Raw genomic sequence first — 15,984 nt, forward strand, 5'->3', positions numbered from 1 at the left:
TATGTAAATTGAATACAATTTACTCTTGGGGACAAGTATATTAGGCACTGTATGGTCAGGCCACTCAAGATGGTTGTTTTCTTGCTCTCTGTACATCTCCCGATCCACCAGTCCTGCCTCTCTCACATGAATATCCAATCCCCTTAATTATAGGGCCTAATTAGTAACTGCCTACGTGCTCACCACCTGCCCCAGCTGCTGATTTCCCTGGTAACTGAGCCAACATGACGTCAGTTCCCCTATAAATGGTAGCCTCTTTCTCTGCCCCACCCCATCCGGTGGTGAAGGACGCTACCACGGCCTGCCTGCTCTCTGCTGCAAACAGTGGGGTGTTGCTCCAGGACCTTTTGCTTAAGAGTCCCCGTCCAATAAACCACTGAGTCTCTGTTGCTGTCTCCAGGCTCTTTGGTCCCAAGACTGGGCAACTATAAGGCTTGCAGGCCTGCAAAGTGCAGCCCAACCACTGGTGAGCCAACCAGGAGGCCGAAAAAACTCGCGTGAGTGCCGAGATGTCGGAAAGTAAGGCTGGGGTATGGAAAGTTGCAGAGGTGATCCTGAGGAGGCCGTCCACTAGCGTGTGGGGCTCTGTGGCAGCTGACTACCATGGGAGATGTTTTTCTCTTCCGTCATACTGATGACATCCTGTTAACCTTAGAGCCTTCTTCTGGTGTGAACGTAGCAGCCCCGTGCTCGTGGCTCATCTGACTGCATGGGGATGGCTGGTGAATACAAAGCGTAAGAACTTGGATTATCTATCAAATACTTGGATGTTAGCTGGTCGGGTAAGATGAGCATACCCCCGACCCACCACCCCTAAACAACTACAGACACAGGCTTTAGGGGTGTTACCTCGGGACCGGCTTGTCAGTTGGAGGTGGCCAGTTCACCAGAGGGTTTGGCTGGGGCCTGTGGCAACGGCAGAATGTCCTTGGCTTCTGGTCTAGCTGTGGAAGGGGGCAGAGCAACAGCATTGTTTCTTGGAACAACAGGTGGGTGCAGCCTACAGTGCGTGACAACAGGTGGAAGCCATTACTCGAGGTCTACGGAGTCATAGAGTAATGCAAAAAAACCCCACATTAGGGGCTTCCCTAGTGGCACAGTGGTTAAGAATCCACCTGCCAACGCAGGGGACACGGGTTCGAGCCCTGGTCTGGGAAGATCCCACATGCCACGGAGCAACTAAGCCCGTGAGCCACAACTACTGAAGCCTGCACACCTAGAGCCCATGCTCCACAACAAGAGAAGCCACCGTGATGAGAAGCCCGTGCACTGCAATGAAGAGTAGCCCCCGCTCGCCGCAACCAGAGAAAAGCCTGTGCGCAGCAATGAAGAACCAACGCGGCCAAAAAAAAACAAAAACCCTACTTTACTGGTGCATGAAGTTCAGGAATGGGCCAATACAAATGCCCTACACTGACATTTCCCCCTGCCCTACAGCCCCTGTGCTGCCGGGCTAATTGAAAGGATGAAGGGACTACTCAGCAACTGACACAGAAAACTCTCTCTTCCAACATGAGGACATGTCCCAAGAGCAATCATCCCAGTGCTGACGCCCTGTTAACCCGGAAGCAACTAGGCAACACAATCCAAGCTCAACTGTCCACCACGTAACGACTGCTGCTAAACGGTCGGTCAGGCCAATAACTTGCTTTTGCCCTTGACACAGGATCTACCCCCAGGGGAACACATCATAAATGACCCTAGGACTGGCAGGTAAGTCCCCAGTGGTTTGGGTTTGCTGCCTTGTGGGGAAGAGGATTAGAAAGGGATTTGCACCGAGCTGATCTCCCTGTGCTATGCAGGTGCTTCCCACTAGCTATCTATTTTACGTTTGGTAGTGTATATATGTCCATGTGTCTCTCTCGCTTTGTCACAGCTTTGTGACCACCTAGAGGAGTGGGATAGGGAGGGTGGGAGGGAGGGAGACGCAAGAGGGAAGAGATATGGGAACATATGTATATGTATAGCTGATTCACTTTGTTATAAAGCAGAAACTAACACACCATTGTAAAGCAATTATACTCCAATAAAGATGTTAAAAAAAAAAAAAGGGATTTACAGATCTCACCTATCTTCTACCCAGCCCCACCTAAAACTACTAAGGTAATCAATCCAGGCCCCCTACTGGAGAAAGGCACCATCATATTAACTCTGTGGTCCGTTGCTACAGGCCTCTCCGGTATTCGGCCCTGGCTGTGGGGACTGAGGATGGAGAGGTGGTGTGGCCCTGCGGCCAGGACAGAAACCACACGCAGGGGCCCTGTGATATCAGCGTGCTCTTACTGCTTGTATTTTGCTTAATAGTCATGATCTCCCCTGTATTGTGCCTGTGAAACATCTTGCCTTCCCTCCTTAGTCTAAGTGGAGGGAATCTGTGGACTGAGTGACAGTGGTGGCCTCACTGTGAAAGGAGTTTGATTGGGTCCCTGTCACGAGAGGACGTTGTCATCCTCATCTGGACTTCCATGAAAAATTGACCTGATAAGTGCCTGGCTCCAAAGTTTGCCCACCTCTTGGACTCGTGATACTCTTTAGCCGCTGGTGTCTGTATTGCATGTATGGTATTTGGTTGGAGGGTTCCTCTGTGTACCTGACCCCAGGGATATCACGGAAAAGGGGCGGATCAAGATTGTAAGGGTCCTGCAGGGTGTGTAGGAGGGGAGTGTATCGTCAGGTCATTCAAGATGGCTGCTCCCTTGCTCTCTGTACATCCCCTGCACGACCAGGCTCTGCTTCTCTCAGGTGACTCTCCAATCCTCTTAATTATAGAGCTTAAACTACCTGCCTATGTGTTTGCTCCCTGCCCCAGCTGCTGGTTCCCCTGGTAACTGAGCCAACCTGATGTCAATTCCCCTTATAAATGGTAACCTCCTTCTCCCCCAGGTTGCAAAGCTTGCTCTCATGTCCTGCCTGCTATCAGCTGTAAAACGTGGGATATTGCTCCAGGACCTTTTGCTTAAGATACCCTCTCCAGGGCTTCCCTGGTGGCGCAGTGGTTGAGAGTCCACCTGCCAATGCAGGGGACACGGGTTCGTGCCCCGGTCTGGGAAGATCCCACATGCCGCGGAGCGGCTGGGCCCGTGAGCCATGGCCGCTGGGCCTGCGTGTCTGGAGCCTGTGCTCCGCAGTGGGAGAGGCCACAGCAGTGAGAGGCCCACGTACCAAAAAAAAAAAAAAAAAAAAAAAACCCTCTCCAGTAAACCATGGGTGTTTCCACCGCTGTCTCCAGGCCATTTCTTTGGTCTCAAGGCTCACAGGCCTGCAAGGTGCAGCCCAACAGGCATACAGTGTAGATACTAACTCAAGCCTAGCAGAATATGTAAAACCTAAAAGTGGTACAATGAGTAGAGTGTCAGACGCAATGATAACCACTCACCCCTAGTTGAAATAGTTTTCACACAAATCCCACTGACGAAATGTATACATTAAAAATTTTTTTCACTCTTTTATTTTTCCTTGTGTAAAATTACCTGCAGAGTAACAAAAAACTCTTGTTTGTGACAAAGCAGCCTGTTTCTGACTGTTGCGCTCTTGAGTAGGACTGGTGACCTCTTAGGGAACGAACAAGCCTTACTGTGGAATAAACTTATTCTTAATAGCAACTTGACGCTTGAAGAATTTGTAGGAAAGAAAAATACTCAAGGCTGCAAATAAGACTACTTAAATAAAAGTTGGCTTTTGATTACCTCGAAGGCATAGCTATTAATCCTTTACAAAGCACAGATTTTATTTGTTCATGTGCACTGAGGTGACTTTTTGTGGATAGCTCCATTGAAATTTTTCAGCAGTTCTTTTGATGCCATGTGTTAATTGAAGTCCACATTGATTGCTCTTGATTTCTCGGAATCTTTTATTTATGTCCTGATATGTAAAGGGGACTCCAGAATTTCTTAATGGGAGAACTTTAGACAACAACCAGACAAGCCTTCCTGGCTGAGGTGAAGGGCAATGGAACATGCTGCTGCATTTGCCTCACAAGCTTACTGTACTTACATGGATTGTATTGAGGGTGTCTTTGGACATTGATCTTCTTCAAGTCAAATAGACAAGAAAAAAAGGCCACAGTCAATATTAGAGCTGTATTAATTTAAATGTCTTTGTTACTTTTATATTTTTCTAGGTCTTAGAAGACCGTCTGCAAAAACCCAGAATGAAGTTCACACTTACACGCTGGTGCTTGACCCTCTTCTTCTTTCTGAATGTAAGTGAAGCAAAGTTATTTTAAGCTATGTTAATCAAGAATGCTGAAGTAGTATGATTATGACTGGGCATTTGCAAGGGTAGACATTGTTCTCCAAAAACCAAACTGTAATTTTCTTTAATGTTTTGTTAACAAATCTCCTCTTAATATTATTCAAGGAAAACTATTACTAACATTTCATACATGTTAACTTAATTTTAAGGGAATTTACATTTTGTAATGTTATACATCAAAGTTTATGGGAATGATTGCTAATGTAGCCCTTCTATACCTGTTTGAATGAGGATAGTTTATTTTATTATGTAAGACTGTCATGTTATTTTCATCTTCAGATAAAGTACAGTATAATTTGCTAAAAGTAATCCAGTACTTGGAAATGTAGGTAACTTCATGCTGTTCAAAATAAATTTTAAACAAGAATATTGTAGAAACTACTGGAATATTTTTTCATCTGTAAATGTCTAAACCTTATGTCATATTCTATAGATGCAGAAATATTGGTATATTCTATTCATACTGATATTGTTATTCATCTCAAATGAAATCCTATGTGATCAACTATATGTAAATATTTTAAGATTTTATTTCATAAAGCATATAGCTAGACATAGATAGAAGAAATGATAAAGTAACTACTAGATAATAAGAAAGTTTGAGTATTATCCAGTCACCGTTTTTTGGTTTTTGTTTTTTTACAAAAAGTATATAACTTTTGGTATGTTTAAAAAAAAAAAGTCACTTTTTCAAAACTCTTACCTAATACATTTTAAAATTCAAAGACTGAAGGAATTTCATATATTTGCATGAGCACGACAGGTGTCTTATGGTTTGTGGGCATTTTTTTTTTTATTACCAAACATGATTGCAGAGGGTACTTAAATGGCTTTGTGCTCTCTTCACTGTAACATAAATTTTGCTTCTGTGTGTTTGGATTACCTATTGGATTTGGAGGGTTTGTCCATAAAAAATTTGATACATCAGTTTCCTTCTAAAACATTCATTATGTTCCACATTGATGCTCTCTAGAGAAAAGGAAATTTTTAAATGACGTTGACTTTAATTATTCTAAAATGTCACTTTTTTTTATGATCTTAATTTATTCAAAGTTACATCGTAATTTTTTTTCTACATCTTTATTGGAGTATAATTGCTTAACAATGGTGTGTTAGTTTCTGCTTTATAACAAAGTGAATCACTTATACATATACATATGTTCCCATATCCCCTCCCTCCCTCTTGTGTTTCCCTCCCACCCCCCCATCCCACCCCTCTAGGTGGTCACAAAGCACCGAGCTGATCTCCCTGTGCTATGTGGCTGCTTCCCACTAGCTATCTACCTTACGTTTGATAGTGTATATATGTTCATGCCTCTCTTTCGCTTTGTCACAGCTTACCCTTCCCCCTCCCCATATCCTCAAGTCCATTCTCAAGTAGGTCTGTGTCTTTATTCCTGTCTTACCCCTAGGTTCTTCATGACATTTTTTTCTTCTTAAATTCCATATATATGTGTTAGCATACGGTATTTGTCTTTCTCTTTCTGACTTACTTCACTCTGTATGACAGACTCTAGGTCTATCCACCTCATTACAAATAGCTCAATTTCATTTCTTTTTATGGCTGAGTAATATTCCATTGTATATATGTGCCACACCTTCTTTATCCATTCATCCGTTGATGGACACTTAGGTTGTTTCCATCTCCGGGTTATTGTAAATAGGGCTGCAATGAACATTTTGGTACATGACTCTTTGAATTATGGTTTTCTGAGGGTACATGCCCAGTAGTGGGATTGCTGGGTCATATGGTAGTTCTATTTTTAGTTTTTTAAGGAACCTCCATACTGTTCTCCATAGTGGCTGTACCAATTCACATTCCCACCAGCAGTGCAAGAGGGTTCCCTTTTCTCCACACCCTCTCCAGCGTTTATTGTTTCTAGATTTCTTGATGATGGCCATTCTGACTGGTGTGAGATGATATCTCATTGTAATTTTGATTTGCATTTCTCTACTGATTAATGATGTTGAGCATTCTTTCATGTGTTTGTTGGCAGTCTGTATATCTTCTTTGGAGAAATGTCTATTTAGGTCTTCTGCCCATTTTTGTATTGGGTTGTTTGTATTTTTGCTATTGAGCTGCTTATAACTTTTGGAGATTAATCCTTTGTCAGTTGCTTCATTTGCAAATATTTTCTCCCATTCTGAGGGTTGTCTTTTGGTCTTGTTTATGGTTTCCTTTGCTGTGCAAAAGCTTTGAAGTTTCATTAGGTCCCATTTGTTTATTTTCGTTTTTATTTCCATTTCTCTAGGAGGTGGGTCCAAAAGGATCTTGCTGTGATTTATGTCATAGAGTGTTCTGCCTATGTTTTCTTCTAAGAGTTTGATAGTTTCTGGCCTTACATTTAGGTCTTTAATCCATTTTGAGCTTATTTTTGTGTATGGTGTTAGGGAGTGATCTAATCTCATACTTTTACATGTCCCTGTCCAGTTTTCCCAGCACCACTTATTGAAGAGGCTGTCCTTTCTCCACTGTACATTCCTGCCTCCTTTATCAAAGATAAGGTGACCATATGCGCGTGGGTTTATCTCTGGGCTTTCTGTCCTGTTCCATTGATCTATCTTTCTGTTTTTGTGCCAGTACCGTACTGTCTTGATTACTGTGGCTTTGTAGTACAGTCTGAAGTCAGGGAGCCTGATTCCTCCAGCTCCATTTTTCGTTCTCAAGATTGCTTTGGCTATTCGGGGTCTTTTGTTTTTCCAAACAAATTTTGAAATTTTTTTGTTCCAGTTCTGTGAAAAATGCCAGTGGTAGTTTGATAGGGATTGCATTGAATCTGTAGATTGCTTTGGGTAGTAGAGTCATTTTGACAATATTGATTCTTCCAGTCCAGGAACATGGTATATCTCTCCATCTATTTGTATCATCTTTAATTTCTTTCATCAGTGTCTTGTAATTTTCTGCATACAGGTCTTTTGTCTCCTTAGGTAGGTTTATTCCTAGATATTTTATTCTTTTTGTTGCATTGGTAAATGAGAGTGTTTTCTTGATTTCACTTTCAGATTTTTCATCATTAGCGTACAGGAATGCCAGATATTTCTGTGCATTAATTTTGTATCCTGCTACTTTACCAGATTCATTGATTAGCTCTAGTAGTTTTCTGGTAGCATCTTTAGGATTCTCTATGTATAGTATCATGTCATCTGCAAACAGTGACAGCTTTACTTCTTCTTTTCCAATTTGGATTCCCTTTATTTCCTTTTCTTCTCTGGTTGCTGTGGCTAAAACTTCCAAAACTATGTTGAATAAGAGTGGTGAGAGTGGGCAGCCTTGTCTTGTTCCTGATCTCAGTGGAAATGGTTTCCGTTTTTCACCATTGAGGACGATGTTGGCTGTGGGTTTGTCATATATGGCCTTTATTATGTTGAGGAAAGTTCCCTCTATGCCTACTTTCTGCAGGGTTTTTATCATAAATGGGCATTGAATTTTGTCGAAAGCTTTCTCTGCGTCTACTGAGATGATCATATGGTTTTTCTTCTTCAATTTGTTAATATGGTGTATCACGTTGATTTTGCGTATATTGAAGAATCCTTGCATTCCTGGGATAAACCCCACTTGACCATGGCGTATGATCCTTTTAATGTGCTGTTGGATTCTGTTTGCTAGTATTTTGTTGAGGATTTTTGTATCTATGTTCATCAGTGATATTGGCCTGTAGTTTTCTTTCTTTGTGACATCCTTGTCTGGTTTTGGTATCAAGGTGATGGTGGCCTCGTAGAATGAGTTTGGGAGTGTTCCCCCCTCTGCTATATTTTGGATGAGTTTGAGAAGGATAGGTGTTAGCTCTTCTCTAAATGTATGATAGAATTCCCCTGTGAAGCCATCTGGTCCTGGGCTTTTGTTTGTTGGAAGATTTTTTTTTTTTTTTTTTTTTTGCAGTACGCAGGCCTCTCACTGTTGTGGCCTCTCCCATTGCAGAGCACAGGCTCTGGACACGCAGGTTCAGTGGCCATGGCTCACGGCCCGGCCGCTCCTCAGCATGTGGGATCCTCCTGGGCCAGGGCACAAACCCGTGTCCCCTGCATCGGCAGGTGGACTCTCAACCACTGCGCCACCAGGGAAGCCCTGTTGGAAGATTTTTAATCACAGTTTCAATTTCAGTGCTTGTGATTGGTCTGTTCATATTTTCTATTTCTTCCTGATTCAGCCTTGGCAGGTTGTGCATTTCTAAGAATTTGTCCATTTCTTCCAGGTTGTCCATTTTATTGGCATAGAGTTGCTTGTAGTAATTTCTCATGACCTTTTGTATTTCTGCAGTGTCAGTTGTTACTTCTCCTTTTTCATTTCTAATTCTATTGATTTGAGTCTTCTCCCTTTTTTTCTTGATGAGTCTGGGTAATGGTTTATCAATTTTGTTTATCTTCTCAAAGAACCAGCTTTTAGTTTTATTGATCTTTGCTATCGTTTCCTTCATTTCTTTTTCATTTATTTCTGATCTGATTTTTATGATTTCTTTCCTTCTGCTCACTTTGGGGTGTTTTTGTTCTTCTTTCTCTAATTGCTTTAGGTGCAAGGTTAGGTTGTTTATTCGAGATGTTTCCTGTTTCTTAAGGTGGGATTGTATTGCTATAAACTTCCCTCTTAGAACTGCTTTTGCTGCGTCCCATAGGTTTTGGGTCGTCATGTCTCCATTGTCATTTGTTTCTAGGTATCTTTTGATTTCCTCTTTGATTTCTTCAGTGATCACTTTGTTATTAAGTAGTGTATTGTTTAGCCTCCATGTGTTTGTATTTTTTACAGATCTTTTCCTGTAATTGATATCTAGTCTCATAGTGTTGTGGTCAGAAAAGATACTTGATACAATTTCAATTTTCTTAAATTTACCAAGGCTTGATTTGTGACCCAAGATATGATCTATCCTGGAGAATGTTCCATGAGCACTTGAGAAAAATGGGTATTCTGTTCTTTTTGGATGGAATGTCCTATAAATATCAATTAAGTCCATCTTATTTAATGTATCATTTAAAGCTTGTGTTTCCTTATTTAGTTTCATTTTGGATGATCTATCTATTGGTGAAAGTGGAGTGTTGAAGTCCCCTACTATGAATGTGTTACTGTCGATTTTCCCTTTTATGGCTGTTAGTATTTGCCTTATGTATTGAGGTGCTCCTATGTTGGGTGCATAAATATTTACAATTGTTATATCTTCTTCTTGGATCGATCCCTTGATCATTATGTAGTGTCCTTCTTTGTCTCTTCTAATAGTCTTTATTTTAAAGTCTATTTTGTCTGATATGAGAATTGCTACTGCAGCTTTCCTTTGGTTTCCATTTGCATGGAATATCTTTTTCCATCCCCTTACTTTCAGTCTGTATGTGTCTCTAGGTCTGAAGTGGGTCTCTTGTAGACAGCATATATATGGGTCTTGTTTTTGTATCCGTTCAACCAATCTGTGTCTTTTGGTGGGAGCATTTAGTCCATTTATATTTAAGGTAATTATCAGTATGTATGTTCCTATTCCCATTTTCTTAATTGTTTTGGGTTCCTTATTGTAGTTCTTTTCCTTCTGTTGTGTTTCTTGCCTAGAGAAGTTCCTTTAGCATTTGTTGTAAAGCTGGTTTGGTGGTGCTGAACTCTCTCAGCTTTTGCTCGTCTGTAAAGATTTTAATTTCTCCATCAAATCTGAATGAGATCCTTGCTGGGTAGAGTAATCTTGGTTGCAGGTTTTTCTCCTTCATCACTTTAAATATGTCCTGCCAGTCCCTTCTGGCTTGCAGAGTTTCTGCTGAAAGATCAGCTGTTAACCTGATGGGGATTCCCTTGTGTGTTATTTGTTGTTTTTACCTTGCTGCTTTTAATATATTTTCTTTGTATTTAATTTTTGACAGTTTGATTAATATGTGTCTTGGCATATTTCTCCTTGGATTTATTCTGTTTGGGACTCTCTGTGCCTCCTGGACTTGATTAACTATTTCCTTTCCCATATTAGGGAAGTTTTCAACTATAATCTCTTCAAATATTTTCTCAGTCCCTTTCTTTTTCTCTTCTTCTTCTGGAACCCCTATAATTCGAATGTTGCTGCATTTAATGTTATCCCAGAGGTCTCTGGGACTCTCCTCAATTCTTTTCATTCTTTTTTCTGCTCTGCAGCAGTTATTTCCACTATTTTATCTTCCATGTCACTTATCCGTTCTTCTGCCTCAGTTATTCTGCTATTGATCCCATCTAGAGTATTTTTAATTTTATTTATTGTGTTTCTAATCATTGCTTGATTCATCTTTAGTTCTTCTAAGGTCCTTGTTAACTGTTTCTTGCATTTTGTCTATTCTATTTCCAAGATTTTGGATCTTGGAATCCAAAATTCCAAGACTGCCTATTTCCTCTTCATTTGTTAGGTCTGGTGGGTTTTTATCTTGCTCCTTCCCCTGCTGTGTGTTTTTCTGTCTTCTCATCTTGCTTATCTTACTGTGTTTGGGGTCTCCTTTTTGCAGGCTGCAGGTTCATAGTTCCCGTTGTTTTTGGTGTCTGTCCCCAGTGGCTAAGGTTGGTTCAGTGGGTTGTGTAGGCTTCCTGGTGGAGGGGACTAGTGCCTGTGTTCTGGTGGATGAGGCTGGATCTTGTCTTTCTGGTGGGCAGGTCCACGTCTGGTGGTGTGTTTTGGGGTGTGTGGACTTTTTATGATTTTAGGCAGCCTCTCTGCTAATGGGTGGGGTTGTGTTCCTGTCTTGCTAGTTGTTTGTCATAGGGTGTCCAGCACTGTAGCTTGCTGGTCATTGAGTGAAGCTGGGTGTTGGTGTTGAGATGGAGATCTCTGGGAGATTTTCGCCATTTGATATTATGTGGAGCTGGGAGGTCTCTTGTGGACCAGTGTCCTGAAGTTGGCTCTCCCACCTCAGAGGCACAGCACTGACTCCTGGCTGCAGCACCAAGAAACTTTCATGCACACGGCTCCTCAATTTGGGATGATTTGTTGTCTGTTCATGTATTCCACAGATGCAGGGTACATCAAGTTGATTGTGGAGCTTTAATCCGCTGCTTCTGAGGCTGCTGGGAGCGATTTCCCTTTCTCTTCTTTGTTCTCACAGCTCCCGGGTCTCAGCTTTGGATTTGGCCCCGCCTCAGCGTGTAGGTCGCAGGAGGTTGTCTGTTCTTCGCTCAGACAGGACAGGGTTAAAGGAGCAGCTGCTTCGGGGACTCTGGCTCACTCAGGCCGGGGGGAAGGGAGGGGCATGGAGTGTGGGGCGAGCCTGCTGCAGCAGAGGCCGGCGTGATGTTGCACCAGTCCGAGGCGCGCTGTGCGCTCTCCTGGGGAAGCCGCCCCTGGATCCTGGGACCCCGGCAGTGGCGGGCTGCACAGGCTCCCCAGAAAGGGGGCGTGGACAGTGACCTGTGCTCGCACACAGGCCTCTTGGTGGCGGCAACAGCAGCCCCAGCGTCCCACGCCCGTCTCTGGGGTCCGCGCTTTCAGCCGCAGCTCACGCCCGTCTCTGGAGCTCCCTTAAGTAGCGCTCTTAATCCCCTCTCCTCGCGCACCAGGAAACAAAGAGGGAAGAAAAAGTCTCTTGCCTCTTTGGCAGGTCCAGACTTTTTCCCGGACTCCCTCCTGGCTAGTTGTGGCGCATTAGCCCCTTCAGACTGTGTTCACGCCGCCAACCCCAGTCCTCTCTCTGTGCTGCGAGCCTCAGCTCCCAGCCGCGCCCGCCCCAGCGGGTGAGCAGACAAACCTCTTGGCCTGGTGAGTGCCGGTCGGCACCGATCCTCTGTGCGGGAATCTCTCCGCTTTGCCCTCCACACCCCTGTTGCTGCGCTCTCCTCCACGGCTCCGAAGCTTTCCCCCTCTGCCACCTGCAGTCTCAGCCCATGAAGGGGCTTCCCAGTGTGTGGAAACCTTTCCTCCTTCACGGCTCCCTCCCACTGGTGCAGGTCCCGTCCCTATTCTTTTGTCTCTGTTTTTTCTTTTGCCCTACCAGGTACGTGGGGAGTTTCTTGCCTTTTGGGAGATCTGAGGTCTTCTGTCAGCGTTCAGTAGGTGTTCTGTAGGAGTTGTTCCACGTGTAGATGTATTTCTGTGGGGAGGAAGGTCTAAAATGTCACTTCTTCGATACATTACTAACCACTACTAATATATTTATTGAATTCTACCGACCTGATTTCCAAATGGCCTTTAAAAACTATCAGTTTGTGTCGCCTCATTCCATTAGCGTCATCTACTTTTACCAAAACTACCCACTCACTTTCTCTTCTTACCTGCAGTAATACAATAGGCTTAGAACAGTGCTTGGCACTTAGTGAGTGCTGAAAAGATGGTAGTGATGACAATGACAACAGTGATGAAGACATAATGCTTCTCAGAAGAACCTACTTTATGTTGTTGTTGCTCACTTAGCTGTAGTCTCCTATTTGTGTTGAGTTTATGATAATATACGGCAGTTTTGTTTATATAATGCTCAGGTAGAAAGTACATAGGACACCAACCAGGCACCTGATCCTACCCAGAAGAAGCAGGGCTAACACTTTACAAAGCTCTATTTTATCCTTTGTTATTTGGAAAGGTATGAGTAACTGAAAGCTACAAATAATCTGAACATAGACATTATCATTATTAAGAATGGTGACATGGAAAGTTGTGTACATCAGCTTGTGGATTCTGGATTCATAGTCCTGTTAGAGCAGTTCTGTCTGTGGGAATCAATAGGAATGTCTCCCTTCAACCCACTAGCATGGATCCCCACATTCAGTAGGTTTGGACCATTCCTCAAAGCTCTACACAGAACACCTCTCTACTTGTTCTGTCTCTGTACTTCTAGAAACCACCTGTAACACACAAGGAGGCTGATTGTCTTACATAAATGTAGGAATTGCATAAACACACGGCCATTCAAATAGATTGCTTTACCTCTGGACCCCATGATTAGTGTGGATGAAACTTTCTAGAATGTAAGCTCCATGAGGGCAGGAACCTTGCCAGTTTTGTTCACTGCTGAATCTTCAGAACCTAGAACAGTGCCTGGCACGTGGGAGGCACTCAAAGTATTAACTGAAAGAACAGTGATGTTTCGGCTGCGGACTACAGCTGTCAGTGGCAGCTTGGTGGTCGTATGTGTGGCGCCATCTACTGGAGCCTTTAGGAGTGACATCACATATACGGCGGCTAAACTGCTACATAGGACAACAATTAAGAGGTGGTTTTTGTTTGATTTTTGGAAGAATCATGCAAGATGGCTTGAATGCAAAACTTTGAATTTCAGTCTTTATTCAGAAAAGCAACATGCCCTTAATGTCTCATTTCTATCTTCATGTGAGCATAAAATTATATATTTACATTCCACAAATATGTAGAATAAACATAACACTTATGATAAGTGGAATATTGTTTTTCACATTGCTTGATGATTTAATCACTACTGCTTCTGTTTTACCTCTTTACTGCTGAAAATTATACCACCTCACTATTTTTAACTGTATGAAATAATTAGCATAAAGTTAATGATCAATGAACTTTATGAAATTTACATGTTATTTTAAGCAGTAGTAATTCTATGATCAGAATTATATAGATGTAATGGCTATATATTTATATCTACATATATCTGTATGTTATATACATAACAGAATGCCTCAATGTATATGTTATTTTCCGAAGAAAATCACTGAAACATTCGGCTACCACTGGAAAAATTGCACCGTCAATGCTCAAACATGAACCAGACCAGGAGCGGCCTCAGATTATTATGGTTCTTCTAAGGGCAGAAGTTCTGATTCCTCATTCCGTCAGTGTTGAAACAATCTCTGTTGGACCAGGTTACAGGAAGTTCACTGGAGTTTTGTTTCAACATTGGAGGAATGATAAGATCGATGCTACTGTCGTCTACGTGAACTACACCTACTTTTTGAGATGGTCATATCTCTGCTATTACTGGTGTTAAAACTGCATTAAACCAAATAATGTTGTCATTGAAAATACAGGTATAGGGTTTCCACTTGGCTATTCTTGCACATACTGCCTCCCCATGGCCTCCATGAATTTCCAACTAACACAGGAACATTTAATTGGTTGCTTAGTCCGTTTAAAAGTAGAATTCAGAATGTTACTTCTGGAAAGAATGTCAAACTTAAGCAAAGTAGTTCCTAATGTCTAAAATATCTAATAAGTGACAGAAAAGATTTATATATAACATCATAATATATCTTCTAAGTTGATTTGAAGATGGTGGGAAAATGACCCAGAAATAATAATATCAAATGATGATTTTCATATCAACTCAAGGTTCTAAGAATAGAGCCACAAAGAATCAAATAGATGCATAAGCTGAACCAATCATTTGTATCTTATTGTGAGGACACTGTAATCAATTAAAGATCATGGTTACATGATCTTTAGTCAAATTATTAAAACACACATTCATACAAATGTAGGCTAATAAAATCCAAAAAGAAGGCTTTACATGAAATCTCTTCAAAATACTTTTCTTACTCCCAAACCATCTCTCAATTCCTAATGGAATATCTGAGCATTTAACGATTAATAATTCTTTACCTTTCACAGTTTCTGATGTCTGGAAATATTTATAGTGTTGGTCTTTCTTGCTGGACTGTAAGTTCCACAAGGGCAGGATCTGTGCTTGTTTTACTCAGCACCGTATCCTCAGCCTCTAGCTCAATACTTGGCTCATCAAGTTCAATGACTATTTGCCGACTGACTGATCTTAAAACCAGTGGGAAAGGGGTCATGTTACAACATAATGTTGTTCAGCTACATTGGTAAAGGATTTGTACACCTTTAATAATTGTCGGTTCATTAATTTCTTGTCACAAATTCTAGAGGCATTAAAATTAGAAATAATCTTAACACTTAGTGTCAAATATATTCACAGTAAGTATTCATCTACAGTTATAACAGTAATGTTATAACAATAAGTATTCACCCTCTTCTGTTTGCAAGTGATTTCTACTCAGATGACTTGCTGGCACCTCCAAGTCTAGTCCAAAAGAGAACTTACCTTCTCCGAGTAAAGTTTTCCTTTCTTAATGTCTTCTCTTTCTCAGGAGGCTACCATTTTTTTTTCCTAGTCGTATAGGCTAAAATATCTGGGCTATTTGACTCTTACTGTTCTCCATTCCTTATATTCAAATATACCTTGGTGCTTTTATTACTTGAGAAAGTGCTGAGTTGCTCGCTCTTGTTCCATCTTAAGGTGATCTAGTCCATGCCTTCAGCTGCCTGGCTGGCCTCCCCAGCACTAATCTGTGGACATCTGATGCCTACCACATGAATTTTATTAACATTCTCCTTTCGCAACCTTCACTGATCAAAAAACTGCAAGACAGCTTTATTTCATCATGTTTTTTAAATATTTGCTAAAATATATTGAGCCTTTCATGTCCCAGACGTTTTGTATTCGTTCTCACAGGGCCCTGTATTATCTGATTTTCCTTGATTTCATATCTTACCCTCAAATATGCTCCCCTCCAGGCAGTATGGTTTCAGTACAGTGTTTCACACATACCATTTCCTTCCTCTGGACTTACCTGCATACCTTTCCTACCATCCACAAAGCCTTCCCTCTCCTCTCTGCCTATGCGATGGTACATATACTCAAGATCCAATTCAAATTCTACCGTGTATCTGTAGTCATTCCCAACTATTCTTGCCCCATGATCTCTCTCTACTCTGAATTTTTATTGTCTAGTGCTCTGTACAGTTTAGCCTTTAGTGATAGGCTGTCTCATAGGACAGGATGCCCTATCTACACAGTGAGATACACTGGGAAACAGTGAGGCTCTACCAT

General features: G+C 41.8%; 1 protein-coding gene across 1 annotated transcript in view; it reads left to right on the forward strand.

Moving 5' to 3' along the window:
- Nucleotides 1–509: 509 nt before the first annotated feature.
- CALCR (calcitonin receptor) overlaps nucleotides 510–15,984 on the forward strand; it is a 69,270-nt gene continuing 53,795 nt past the window's right edge. Inside the window, exons 1-5 of the mRNA XM_060107718.1 lie at nucleotides 510–577; nucleotides 656–782; nucleotides 1,667–1,713; nucleotides 2,171–2,288; nucleotides 4,121–4,201. Of these exons, the coding sequence (XP_059963701.1) occupies nucleotides 510–577; nucleotides 656–782; nucleotides 1,667–1,713; nucleotides 2,171–2,288; nucleotides 4,121–4,201 (441 nt within the window). The remainder of the gene's footprint in view (nucleotides 578–655; nucleotides 783–1,666; nucleotides 1,714–2,170; nucleotides 2,289–4,120; nucleotides 4,202–15,984) is intronic.

Source organism: Mesoplodon densirostris, chromosome 9 (assembly GCF_025265405.1).
Source record: "Mesoplodon densirostris isolate mMesDen1 chromosome 9, mMesDen1 primary haplotype, whole genome shotgun sequence".
Taxonomy (NCBI): Eukaryota; Metazoa; Chordata; class Mammalia; order Artiodactyla; family Ziphiidae; genus Mesoplodon; species Mesoplodon densirostris.